At 53.7% G+C, this 13,270-nt stretch overlaps 1 protein-coding gene across 1 annotated transcript in view; it reads left to right on the forward strand.

The window, feature by feature from the left end:
- LOC132472014 (plakophilin-3-like) overlaps window positions 1-13,270 on the forward strand; it is a 23,095-nt gene that overhangs the window by 7,357 nt on the left and 2,468 nt on the right. Inside the window, exons 3-12 of the mRNA XM_060071412.1 lie at window positions 2,878-3,623; window positions 3,830-3,953; window positions 4,047-4,251; window positions 4,562-4,736; window positions 5,440-5,557; window positions 6,074-6,241; window positions 7,878-8,060; window positions 9,209-9,362; window positions 10,406-10,601; window positions 12,872-12,959. Coding sequence (XP_059927395.1) covers window positions 2,878-3,623; window positions 3,830-3,953; window positions 4,047-4,251; window positions 4,562-4,736; window positions 5,440-5,557; window positions 6,074-6,241; window positions 7,878-8,060; window positions 9,209-9,362; window positions 10,406-10,601; window positions 12,872-12,959 — 2,157 coding nt within the window. The remainder of the gene's footprint in view (window positions 1-2,877; window positions 3,624-3,829; window positions 3,954-4,046; window positions 4,252-4,561; window positions 4,737-5,439; window positions 5,558-6,073; window positions 6,242-7,877; window positions 8,061-9,208; window positions 9,363-10,405; window positions 10,602-12,871; window positions 12,960-13,270) is intronic.

Raw genomic sequence — 13,270 nt, forward strand, 5'->3', positions numbered from 1 at the left:
ACCCCCCACCGCCCACTGTCTAACCCACCACTCTCTAACCCCCCACCGCCCACTGTCTAACCCACCACTCTCTAACCCCCCACAACCCACTGTCTAACCCACCACTCTCTAACCCCCCACCGCCCACTGTCTAACCCACCGCTCTCTAACCCCCCACCGCCCACTCTCTAACCCCCCACCGCCCACTCTCTAACCCACCACCCTCTAACCCCTGTAGCCCACTCTCTAACCCCCCACTCTCTAACCCCCGTAGCCCACTCTCTAGTCCCCCACTCTCTACCCCCCCACTGCCCACTGTCTAACCCACCGCTCTCTAACCCCCGTAGCCCACTCTCTAACCCCCCACCGCCCACTGTCTAACCCACCACTCTCTAACCCCCGTAGCCCCTCTCTAACCCCCCACTCTCTAACCCCCCACCGCCCACTGTCTAACCCACCACTCTCTAACCCCCGTAGCCCCTCTCTAACCCCCCATTCTCTAACCCCCCACCGCCCACTCTCTAACCCACTAGCGCCCACTATCATCCACCCAGAGACTGTCTAATCCAGCTGTGTCCCTCCATCCATCTCTCAGTCTAATGAACCATTCATCCATCAGACACACTTTGATGCTGTAACTCAAACAGCATGTGTTGCATAACAATATTTTTCTGGATTTTCACTTTGTATCGTTGCCAACAAGTGGGGACGAATATTCAAAGAATGTCTGTTTATTGACTCTTTATTGTGCAGAGAACTGTGTTTGTACTCCAGTCTTAGCTCATGGACACACACCCTGTTCTCCCCACTCTGTTAGTGTGACAGACGGATCACTCCTATTGCTCACTCCTTTTTTCAACACTCCCTCACAGCATTTGCTATTTTATATCTGTCTCACTGTCTCACAACAGGACTGTGACTTTGTTTTCTGGTAGAATATCTTCAACTGCAGTTGTGCAGACTAGATTCCTTTCTCTTTTTACGGGCTCCTGCATTATCCAAGCGAGCATAACATTCCTTTAAGAGGCAGTGAGGAGCAGTGTCTATGTGGTCTCTGGGGGGCCATCGGGGGCCACACACGTCCAGCTGAGGAGGTGTGGAGCCCAGCGATGGTGGAGGCCGATGAAAGGCTTCCTTCTCTGTGATTCAAAGGACTATTGTTTTGGGACCCTGCGACCGCGCCTTTAAGCCAGGAAACTACCGGCTACCGTTCGCTGGGCTGGGATGTGTGGTGTGGGATGTTTGATTTGAGATGTGTGGTGCTAGCTCCATCAGAGAAGAGGAACAGCCTCATCAGAGTAGAGGAACAGCCTCATCAGAGTAGAGGAACAGCCTCCTCATAGTAGAGGAACAGCCTCATCAGAGTAGAGGATCAGCCTCATCAGAGTAGAGGAACAGCCTCATCAGAGTAGAGGAACAGCCTCCTCATAGTAGAGGAACAGCCTCCTCAGAGTAGAGGAACAGCCTCCTCAGAGTAGAGGAACGGCCTCCTCAGAGTAGAGGAACAGCCTCCTCATAGTAGAGGAACAGCCTCATCAGAGTAGAGGAACAGCCTCCTCAGAGTAGAGGAACAGCCTCCTCAGAGTAGAGGAACAGCCTCCTCATAGTAGAGGAACAGCCTCATCGGAGTAGAGGAACAGCCTCATCGGAGTAGAGGAACAGCCTCCTCAGAGTAGAGGAACAGCCTCCTCAGAGTAGAGGAACAGCCTCCTCATAGTAGAGGAACAGCCTCCTCAGAGTAGAGGAACAGCCTCCTCAGAGTAGAGGAACAGCCTCCTCATAGTAGAGGAACAGCCTCATCAGAGTAGAGGAACAGCCTCCTCAGAGTAGAGGAACAGCCTCCTCAGGGTAGAGGAACAGCCTCCTCAGTGTACAGGAACAGCCTCCTCATAGTAGAGGAACAGCCTCCTCAGAGTAGAGGAACAGCCTCCTCAGAGTAGAGGAACAGCCTCCTCATAGTAGAGGAACAGCCTCCTCAGAGTAGAGGAACAGCCTCCTCAGAGTAGAGGAACAGCCTCCTCAGAGTAGAGGAACAGCGGCCCTCTCACCCGTCCTCTCTGAGCCCTGAGCTCTGAGCAGATGGCCGCTGGCCCGTTGGTGTCCAGCCCCACACATCCCTGCAGAATTTCACAAGGGCCCTAGACGGCTCAGTTTAGTGGGTGGCGGCGGGCCCTCGGAGTGGGGGCCAAGGGCCGGACACGCCTCATCATCTCCAGCTTGAGATAGTGGATCATGCCGACCAACAGAGCCATGTTAGGCATTTCTTTTAGGTGATTAATGTCTACAGGTTTGATACTGAAGCAATTTGATGTACAATCAGATCCAATTCAAACACTGGACAGTTTGATTTGATTCTGGTACATCCTGCATCACTGCTTTAGGTAGTACTGATATTATTTTGTGAAGTATTTTTTGTTTATATCTTGTGATTGTACCTTAAAACAGCTATAACTCAGTTTACCTGTTTGTTTGACCGACATCTGTTTAAGAGCTCAGTCGCTTCTTATTTGCCATCCGGTTGGTCAAATTCAAAGGTCTATGTCGTTCGTAACAATAGGAAGGTAACTGGGCAGGAAACACTGGGGAAAATCTGACCACGGTCTGTGGTGGTCGTCATTACTGCAGTGAATTATTGAATTCAACATCACATAATATGAAGTTACAGCTAATACAGTTCAGAGGTTTAAGAAGGTTCTCTTTTCAACTAAAGGGTGGATTAGGGCGGAGTTCATCCATGTTTTCCTCTCATCCTGATCGTGCAGTTCATACCTTTTAAACCAGCTTTAAACTCCTGGTCGTTCCCAGGGTTCCCCTCTGGGACCCTGAGTCCATGACCGCGTCTCTGGAGGAGGACCTCGTCTGTTCTGACCCGTCTCCCCCCCCCCCCCCCCCTCCCAGGTGGCCACCGCCCCCCTCCCCTCGGCCTGCTTCTCCTCCCGCTCGGCCGTGGAGACGGACCACGGCCGCTTCAGGATCAGCCAGGGCAGCTCCACCCTCAGGACCGGGGGGGCCCAGGGGGGCTGCCTCACCGGGGGGGTCGAGGCGGGTTACACCATCGGGGGGGCCCCGTGGCCCCGCAACCGCCGCTCCAAGTCCTTGTGCCAGGAGGACATGGAGGACATCCAGGTGGTGGTGGGCCAGCCCCCAAACGGCACCCCCCACCAGGCGCAAGACGGCTGGGGGGGCGGGATGCGGCGCAGCCTCAGTGGGACCCTGGCCCGGGCGGGGGGCGGGGCCAGCTGGCAGGACGAGCTGGCCTTCCAGCAGACCTACAAGGGCCCCTCCCACCGCACCATCAGCCGCATCACCAACCGCCAGCAGCAGCAGCAGACCCAGAGTCACCACCAGCAGACCCAGCACCACCACCAGCAGCAGCAGACCCAGAGTCACCCCGCTAAATGCTGGGTCCCAGAGGGCTGGGCCGGGACGGGCAGCCGGCCTGGGACGGGCAGCCGGCCCGGGACGGGCACCGTGTCCGGGGGCCGCTGGGGGGGCCAGCAGCAGCAGCAGTACGGGGCGGGGGCCGGGGGGGGATACCAGGAGCCCCTGTACCGGGCCGCCTCGTTGCACAGCGTGCGGAGCGTGGGGCGGGGCGCGGACCTGCTGGACCGCGCCTCCAACCACAGCGTGGACAAGCTGGGAGGGTGAGGACACGCACCCTTTAGCCGTGAGCCACGACCCTCGCGAACGTCCTGAAACACAAAGCTGGGGTCGTTACGAACCACACGAATAATTGATGGTACAACTTGAGCTAACCTGTGTGTGTGTTTGTGTCCCTGCGTGTGTGTGTGTGTATACGTGTGTGTGTGTGTTTGTATTTGTGTGTGTGTGTGTGTGTGTGTGTGAGCAGAATGCAGAGTCTGAACGTCCCCACGGCCGTCCGCTACCTCCTGGAGAGCGACCCGTCCATCCAGGTGCAGGGGGCCGCCTACATCCAGCACCAGTGTTACCATAGCAACGAGGCCAAGAACCAGGTGAGCCCAGAGTCAATGCTACATCTACATTCAGGGCGATTAGCAGACGCTTTCAAGAGATCTCACTCAACCCCCCCCCCCTCACCTGTCCAGGTGCGGACTCTGAGCGGGATCCCGGCTCTGGTCCATCTGTTCTCCAGCGAGAACCAGGAGGTGCAGCGCTTTGCGTCGGGCGCCGCCCGCAACCTCATCTACGAGAACGCCGACAACAAGGCGGCGCTGATCGCGGCGGGGGGCGTGGCTAAGCTGGTGCACGCCCTGAGGGAGCCCGACGAGGAGCTGCGGAAGAACGTCACGGGTGAGCGGTGACCTCACCAGGACGGGGGTGGGGGCGGGGGAGATGGGGCAGGGAGGACGGGGGCGGGGCTGGGGGCGGTGGGAGACGGGATGTGGATGGGGGGTTAGGGGAGGGAACAGGGGGGACGAGGGGGACACAATAAAGTATAAATCTTCCCTGGAACGCTTGTTCTAAGAGGCTCTGCTGAGTCAACAGACTGACTTAATGAATCCCAGCGCTGCTTCAGGGTGCTCCATTCCCCCCCCCCCCGCCCCACAGAGCTCCTGGTCTCTGTAACGCCTCCTCTCTGACGGCCCCCCCGTGCCTCCAGGCATCCTGTGGAACCTGTCCTCCAAGGAGAACCTGAAGGAGAAGCTGTCCCGCGAGGCGCTGCCGGAGCTGACGGAGCGCGTGCTGGTGCCGCTGTGCTGCGCGCAGGACGCCGGCGCCATCCTGCTCAGCCCCTCGGAGGAGGACGTCTTCTACAACGCCACCGGCTGCCTCAGGTACCCCTCTGTACAGGTTGAACGTCTGTCCTGGGAGAGGGAGGAGGACCACCGGTACCCCTGGAGCCACCCCGACTCCGCTCCAGAGGACCAGAGTAGAGCATAGCACAGCATAGTATCGTTTAGTAAAGTAAAGGAATACTATTGTACAGTATAGTACAGCACAGTGTAGTGTAATTGATTCCATACAATGGGGGCAGCTGGGATTGATGATGTTAGAGGGCTGAAGGTCCATCCATGTAGCTCTGCTGGGGGAGGTCCGATGATCAGAGCTGAGACAGTGGAGCTACTACAGGGAGGCTGCCCCACGCCTCACTGACAGATTATAGGTGGTGTTGCTGCTTCACTATCAGATTATAGGTGGTGTTGCTGCTTCACTATCAGATGATAGGTGGTGCTGCTGCTTCACTATCAGATTATAGGTGGTGTTGCTGTTTGTTTAGGACGTTCCGGGGGCTTAGAGCTTCCACCAAGGAGTCAAGGAGTATAATCGCGAGTGTATTTGAATCGCTGAAATAAACAGTTTATTTGGTTCAACTTTGTTGAATAACCGATGCATGAAAACACCCTGTCTATTGTTAAACACTCACATAAGCACAAGACAAATGATCTTTTCCCCAGCCATGCATTACGTCAGACTCAGAGACCCAAACACGGGCTGTGATCCACGGCTGACATCATGTGTTCGTGTCCCGTTGTTTAGAAACCTGAGCTCTGTGAATGAGAGGACGAGGCAGAAGATGAGGGAGATGCGGGGGCTGGTGGACTCCCTGGTGGCCTACGTCAAAAACGCCCTGCAGGAGGACAACGCCAACGACAAGGTAACACCTCAGCTCCCCTCCACCACCGGGGCGCGGGCTTAAGGTACCCCCTCTCAGCTCCCCTCCTCCCCAAGGGCCCCGGCCTTAAGGTACCGGCCCTCAGCCCCCCTTCCACCGGGGCCCCGGCCTAGCCTCGGCTCCCCCTCCTCCACCAGGGAGATCCCGCGGCAGTAAGCCACGGAGCTCCGCTCCCCCACACTAAACCTTCTGAAATGAGTTCATGCGCCGTAGTTCAGGAACATTGGAGACACAGGCTTTGAGTTGAGATACAGGAGATGACATATGGAGGGTGGGGGGAGGGGGGTTAGAGAGCGGGTGGTGGGGGGGTTAGACAGTGGGCGGTGGGGGGTTAGATAGTGGGCCGTAGAGAGTGGGCCGTAGGGGTTAGATAGTAGTGGTGGTGGGTTAGACAGTGGGCGGTGGCGGGGGTTGAGAGTATTTACTTCTTAACACTAGGGTAGGCCATGCACAGTATATGGACCCCTCCCCTCCCTTCATCCCCCCGGTTCTCCGCAGGGGGTGGAGAACACGATGTGCATCCTGAGGAACCTGTCCTACCAGCTGTACGCCGAGCTGCCCCACGCCACCCGCCAGCGCCTGGAGGGGCCGTCACGCGCCAACGCCGCCGCCAAGGGCAGCCAGGCCATCGGCTGCTTCCCCCTGCAGAGCAAGAAGCTCAAGGAGGTGAGGAGCGGGGGGAGGGACCTCTTCATGTCACTACTGTAGCCCCCAGTGGAGTGATTATACTGATGGACCCTATTGTGGAGTCCAGCTGAGGTCCACGTTAAAGGACCAGAGGGTGATGGTGGGAGACGGTTAGCTAGCTAGGGCTAGAGAGCTAGTTGGCGATCTAGGGTTAACAAGCAAGTTTTGAGTGCTGGGCATGATTGTTCACTCTTAAGGACCTGTGTCTACAGAGGGGGTTTTCCTGGCAGATCTGCGCTGGCACGGTGTTGGGAGGCACTGGGAAGGGTTTGGTGCTGGGAGGCACTGGGATGAAGTGCTTGGGCGGTGAAAAACAAGTCAGCTGCATCCCTGTGCTTTGTTTACGGTCTCTATGACAACTTGCCATTGTTTATGTGCAACAACCGACTCTTTTCCGAAATTAAATGTTGCGTTGACAGTTGAATATGATCTGCGATTGGCTGAAAACGGTGACAAAGACAACGGTGATGGCGGCTGTGCTTTTCTAAACAGTTTAGAGATTTTCAACCGGAAGTGACCGGCCAAAAAAGCAAAAACGCTCTGAGGACAAGCGCTGGGCGTGTCCTGCTGGTCTCATAGATGGTTTTCAGAGGCAGCCTCATAGGATGACCTCAGGGTCCCTCTGGACGGCTTCTCGTCTTCTCTAGGCACACGGGCACCGCTAGCAGGCTGAACTAGTGAGGAGGAGTTAAGGCCCTGTGCTCTGGTTCCTGAACTAGTGGACCCATAATCAGGGTTTAGAGCCAACCTGTGTTTGTTTTACGATGACATCTTTGTGAAAATGGTTCTAAGTAGTAACTTCATATCATAATAAACATAATAATACACTTTGGTGCCACAAGGAATAAACTAAAGGAAAATGTGTGGAGTTATAAATCACAAGCAAGGATGAAAGTAGGAAAAAGATATTTGCGTCCCAATATAGTGAGAGAAGCCGTTGAGTGAGAGAAGTCGTTGATTGAAAACATAAATTTATCGTAGTCCTTTGGTTAGCTGCTATGTGGTGTGTAAACCTGAACACTCTTTACATCTTAGCATGAACCTGTTAGCATCCTCCTGGTGAGACGCTCCAGTGAGAGTCTCACCAGGAGTCCTGGAGGCAGAGCACAGAGAAGAAACCCAAACGCTGGCTCCACAGGGGGGGTCGTCTTACACACAGAGTAGGAAACAGGATCAGCTTTCTGCTCGCTCACACGGAGAGAAGCCAATACCCCGCTGGGGCATGTGTGCTCAGGCTTTACGGCGGGACGGCCGGGAGAGTTTGTTTCTTTCACTCGTGGTTAAAGGTCCCTCATGGCGAGTTAACACTCGGCTCTTTGCACGAGAAGAGTTAACACCCTTCTCGTGCAAAGTCAGAGCAAAGCAAACGGGTTTGAGTGGTTGGACGTCATGCATCACCATGGCAACCGGCGCACACAGATCTGATAGAGGATGAGGTAGCGACCACGTCATCGGTTCATAGGAGCAGGGTGCAGCACCGCACAGGAAACAGACTCATTGTGAAAAGGAGAAAGAACGCAATCCAGCGTGGGACCTCTTGTGACATGCTGGGCTCCTCTGACCCAGACGTTCTTCTTCTCTCTCTTCCCCTTCTCCTCTCGTCCCCGGCCCGCAGCTGGACCCCGAGATGGCCTCCATGTTCTCCGAGGTGTCGGGGAAGCCGCGGGGGGCCGAGTGGCTGTGGCACCCCCAGGTGGTGGCGCTGTACAAGGCCGTGCTGCAGAACAACACCTGCAGCTCTGTGACCCGCGAGGCGGCGCTGGGCGCTCTGCAGAACATCACCGTCGGAGAGTCCCGGGTGAGGACCCAGAGACCGACGCCTGGACCCAGGCCGCAGGCCGCGGTCTGGGGGGGAGGGGGAGCTAGAGTAGGGTGGGGGGGAGGTAGAGTAGGGTGGGGGGGAGGTAGAGTAGGGTGGGGGGGATGTTGGGGTCGGGTGGGATTTTGGGACCAAGGGGGGAGTAGTTTCAGGTGGGGTGGGCGGCGGTGGGCGAGGTGGTGTAGGAATGGAGGGGGGGGGGGGGGGGTCCCCGGTGTGGACACACGACCTCTCCCCGGTGTGGTCACATGACCTCTCCCCGGTGTGGTCACACAACCCAGTCTCACGGAAAAACGTGACACTGTCACGTCATTTAATCTATTCCGTCGTGATCTGGGACACGTCATTTCAATTTTTTCGTGCCAAAAGCACAAATTTCTTTGTGCTTATGACTTTTCGCCACCCGTTTCTACTTTCACCTTTGATTCTGAGAAATGGTGACAATTCACATATATATTTAATGCAGGTGCGCTGCTCTGAAGGCAAACCGCGACAGAAAAAAGGTAGCTGCTTCATCGCTTCTTTTTTGAATGAGTTTGAAATTTGTGATGTGGGAAATTACATGTCCCACATCACGAATGGTTAGATTAAATGACGTGACGTGACAGTGTCACATATTTCCGTGAGACTGGGTTGAGTCACATGACCTCTCCCCGGTGTGGTCACATGACCTCTCCCCGATATGGTCACACGACCTCTCACCGGTGTGGTCACACGACCTATCCCCGTTGTGGTCATATCCTCCTCATGGTATTTATTCATGGTGCGCAGCCCAACATTCTGTCGCCTCCACGCTGACTGAGGTCAGCGCAATCCACACACCGCCGCGACTTAACCCCCCCTCCCTCTCTCCCCCGTCCTCACCTCACACCCTCCCCATCCCTACACCACCTCACACTCTCACCCTACATCACCCCACCCTTGTCCTCACATCCCCCCCTCGCTCCATCCCTACACCACCTCTCCCACCTCCGCCCTCCCCACCTCACCCTACCTCACCCTCACCCTCACCCTTACCCCCACCCCAACCCTCAACCCCACGCCCACCCTCACCCCCGCCCTCCCACCCTACTCTACCTCACCCTACCTCACACTCACCCTTAACTTTCCCCCCCTCCCCCGTGCAGTGGCCTGGCGTGCTGAGCTACGTCATCCTGGAGCAGGAGCGCATGCTGCCGCTGCTGCTGGAGCTGCTGGACACGCGCAGCGAGGAGGAGATGAGGCCGCTGACCGGCCTGCTCCGCAACCTGGCCCGCCACGCCCGCGACAAGAGCCACATGGGTGAGGACCCCCCCCCCCCCCCCCCCCAAGATCTCCCTCGGAGCCAGCATGCAGTGCCGCTGCTAGCTATTTTGGGGCCCTAAGCATAACTCCTTTATGGGCCCTCCCCCCGAATTCCCCCTACCAGCCCCCTGCGCTGAATGTTGACGGGGGGGGGGGGGGGGGGTGGTAGCGAACAATTGTTGACGTGGGGGGGGGGGGGTGGAGCATACGTGGCCGTGTGCGACTCCTAACACTATGGGCTGGTGGATAATTCTTTTTTTTTTTTTTTTTATTGCCATGGGCCCCCCCTCTGCCTTGGGCCCCCCCACAACTGTCTCACTTTCCCCCGTAGTCCGTCGGCCCTGCACACAAGTATTGGAATGTCCAAAATCTTTTAAATTAAATAGCTATCCATAAATACAAACTTATTTTTTTTGGGGCCCCCCTCAGGACTTGAGGCCCTACGCGCAGCACGTAGTGCGCGTTATGGGAGCGGCGGCACTGCCAGCATGACAACATGCATTAAATATAACTTAGAAAACAATCATCTCTACCAGCAGGACTTCGTCATTCTAAAGATCTCACTCCAGCCCCTCTTTCTTTAGTTATCACGCACCAGATTCAGCAAAAGACTCAAGACTCAGTTGTTCAGAGTTCACCTGGACTGTGCATAGCGCCCTCCCCACACCCCTCTAACGCACTTAGTGTATGTTGCACCTCCTTGCACTTAAAAATAGTACTTAGCATTGTGTAGCATCTCCTCCTAGCTATCTCTGTTGTGTACAGGGAATGGGTTAACCTAGTGATTGCTAGTGCTTGGCACTTGGTTCTATGAACATCCTTACTGTACCGACGGAGATATATTCCTGTTTCACTTTCTTCTGACAAATGTACTTATTGGAAGTCGCTCTGGATTAAAGCATCTGCTAAACGCTCTGAATGTAAATGTAAATGTTAAAAAATACCAACCTCCACTAGGGTCTGCCTCCCTCACCCTCTGACCCGACATATAGGCCATGTCCTTCTCAGGTCCCAAAGATCTAACCGTTGTCCCCCCCCAGCCAAGAGCTCGGTGAACGTTCTGGTGGCCAAGCTGCCGGACGACGGCCACCAGAAGGACCCCGGCAGCGAGGTGGTGGTGAACCTCTGTGGCGCGCTCAACCAGCTGGTGACCGGCAGCTCGCTGGCCGCCCGCGACCTCACCTTCTTCGATGGCATCCCCAAACTGCTGGCCATCAAGACCTCGCATGACAACAGGTAGGAGACCGTAGGGGACCCATGGTCGCTAGGTAACAAGCTAATTAACAGGTAGGAGACCGTAGGGGACCCATGGTCGCTAGGTAACGAGCTAATTAACAGGTAGGAGGCCGTAGGGGACCCATGGTCGCTAGGTAACAAGCTAATTAACAGGTAGGAGACCGTAGGGGACCCATGGTCGCTAGGTAACGAGCTAATTAACAGGTAGGAGACCATAGGGGACCTGCGGTCGCTGGGTAACGAGCTAACAAGCTAATTAACAGGTAGGAGACCGTAGGGGACCCATGGTCGCTAGGTAACAAGCTAATTAACAGGTAGGAGACACCTGGACTGCAGCGGACCCATTATGCAACGAGCTGATGAAGTCATTAGGTAATGCGATACAACCTCCCTGAACAACCAAGACAAGCACAGTTGACAAGAATACAAACCGAGAAACGCGTGGTTCTTCACACACCACTCACGCTAGTCTACACCCAAAGTTGTGTGTTCCTGTTGTGTCTGTGATATCACCAGTAGGGTAGTTGTTTTAGTGTTTATTTTCATTTATATTAATGAAGCACAATTCTTCACCATTTTCTGGATTTCCGTGTTGAGAGACCACCAGGCCCACTCGGTACTGGTTTGAGCCAGTTTGTGTGTTTTTTTGCCCGCCTGTCATTTTGGGGTAGTTAAAGGACAATTCCGGTGTAAATGGATCTGGGATATGTTTAATATGATAACGAGTTGGAATGTTCATTTGGGAGCAAAAAAGCGTGTATAGACGCATTCTTAAAGATGAACTGAACTGAAACTTGAAATTTAGTTGATATAACAGATGTATTGTCTGCCTTCTCATTGGTAGGCCTACATTAATTACAAATGGCTGAACTTGCTAAAAGGGATTCATTTGTACGGTGAAAGTGTTGTTTATGTTACTGGGTGCCGCCATGTTGGATTTCAACAATCAGCTACGTCACTGGCATGGTAACCCACTCCTACTCTGTGGCTCTAGCAGCCATAGCAGGTAATGAGTCAGACTCATTACCAGACTGAGGCTCGCTGAAATAGTAAACAACCAGGTATACAGGAGGATCATACTGCATTGCCCCTGGCTTCAGTATTGAATTATATAGGGCCAAGGCAGCTGGGGTAATCATACATTTCCACAGGCTACCTTTGAATAGGAAACCAGCCCTTAATACATGGCTGGCAGCCTTAAAACTGGCTAACCCTCCGATAGCCCCTGTCATGTCAATCTCCACAAGCTAGCACTCCGACCATAAAGTGTATAAACTATTACCCCGATGATATCACAGATCTATGTTTTCAAGCTGCTAATTAAACCACGGCGGGTCTGTAAACAAAAGTTCCACAAATGTCTCTTTCTACTCACCCTGATGTTCACCGACTAGCCGATTGCTGATGCAGAGGGAGTTAAACTCGAAGAAGTAGTTTCATAGTAAGATGTATCTTACTATGAAAATATCACAGAGATTGACGAACACAGAGATTGTGACACCCGTCAGCAACACGCAAGCTCTGTGTTCGCCAATCTACTTATCGAGTCTTAAAAACAAGATGGCGCCGACGGGTGAACTACTGATGGTATTGTGTGTATAAAATGTCCTTTTTAATAAACAATCTGTACATTTACAAAGTTATCAATGCCTCGTTTTATATGTTAAGACCCTTATTATACTACCAAAGAAGTGTCGGGCTACTTCTAGCCTTTTCAGTGGTTTAAAGTAGCAATCTAGTTTTTACCATAACACATGCCCCCATCGTTCCAAGTTTATAGCGCTTTAGTGGAATCGGATAAGAATGCGTCTATACTCGCTTTTTTGCTCCCAAACGAACATTCCAACTCGTTATCATATTAAACATATCTCAGATCCATTTTACACCGGAATTGTCCTTTAATTTATAAAGGATTAGTTGTAATAAACCGGGGGAGTGTTGTTATTATTGTAGTTTTATCACCCAATCCCAAGAGACTCTTTAGAGACCCCTCCACCACTCCACAGGAAAGAGCTCAAGAAAAAGAGCAAATTCCACAGCTCAGGAAAACACAACTTAGTTTACAATTCCCTGGGGGATAAAATGATTGTAGCACACGGCCCAATTAAACCCAGTTCAGTCTCCCTGTAGTTCTGTGTTCGGTTGTCTGTTCCATCCAGTCTGGGCTGAGTGTGTTGGTTCTGTGTGTGTTCCGTCCCGTCTGGGCTGAGTGTGTTGATTCTGTGTGTGTTCCGTCCCGTCTGGGCTGAGTGTGTTGGTTCTTTCCTCAGCACCGGTGGACTGAAGGCGGCCAAGGCGGCGTCGACGGTTCTGCTGAACATGTTCCAGTACAACAAGCTTCACAAAGATTACAAGCTGGTGAGTCAGGACCGCGCGCTGCTCACCCAACGCACTCTGGTTTGCTGTTTGAGTTTGGTTCCTGATGCTGAGGTATCTAAAGATGGAGCGTTAGAATAACTACGCTGATGAAGACATTAAAAAACATGGAATGGTACGCAAACGGTAAATGGACTGCATTTCTACAGCGCCTTTCAAACCAGTGGCCACTCAAAACGCTTTACAATATTGCCTAATATTCACCCATTCATTCACCCATTCACCCACCGACGGTGGTGTCAAGCACGCAGGGCAACAGCCAGCTCATCAAGCAGTTAGGTGAGGTTTCTTGC

Source organism: Gadus macrocephalus, chromosome 14 (genome assembly GCF_031168955.1).
Source record: "Gadus macrocephalus chromosome 14, ASM3116895v1".
Lineage (NCBI taxonomy): Eukaryota > Metazoa > Chordata > Actinopteri > Gadiformes > Gadidae > Gadus > Gadus macrocephalus.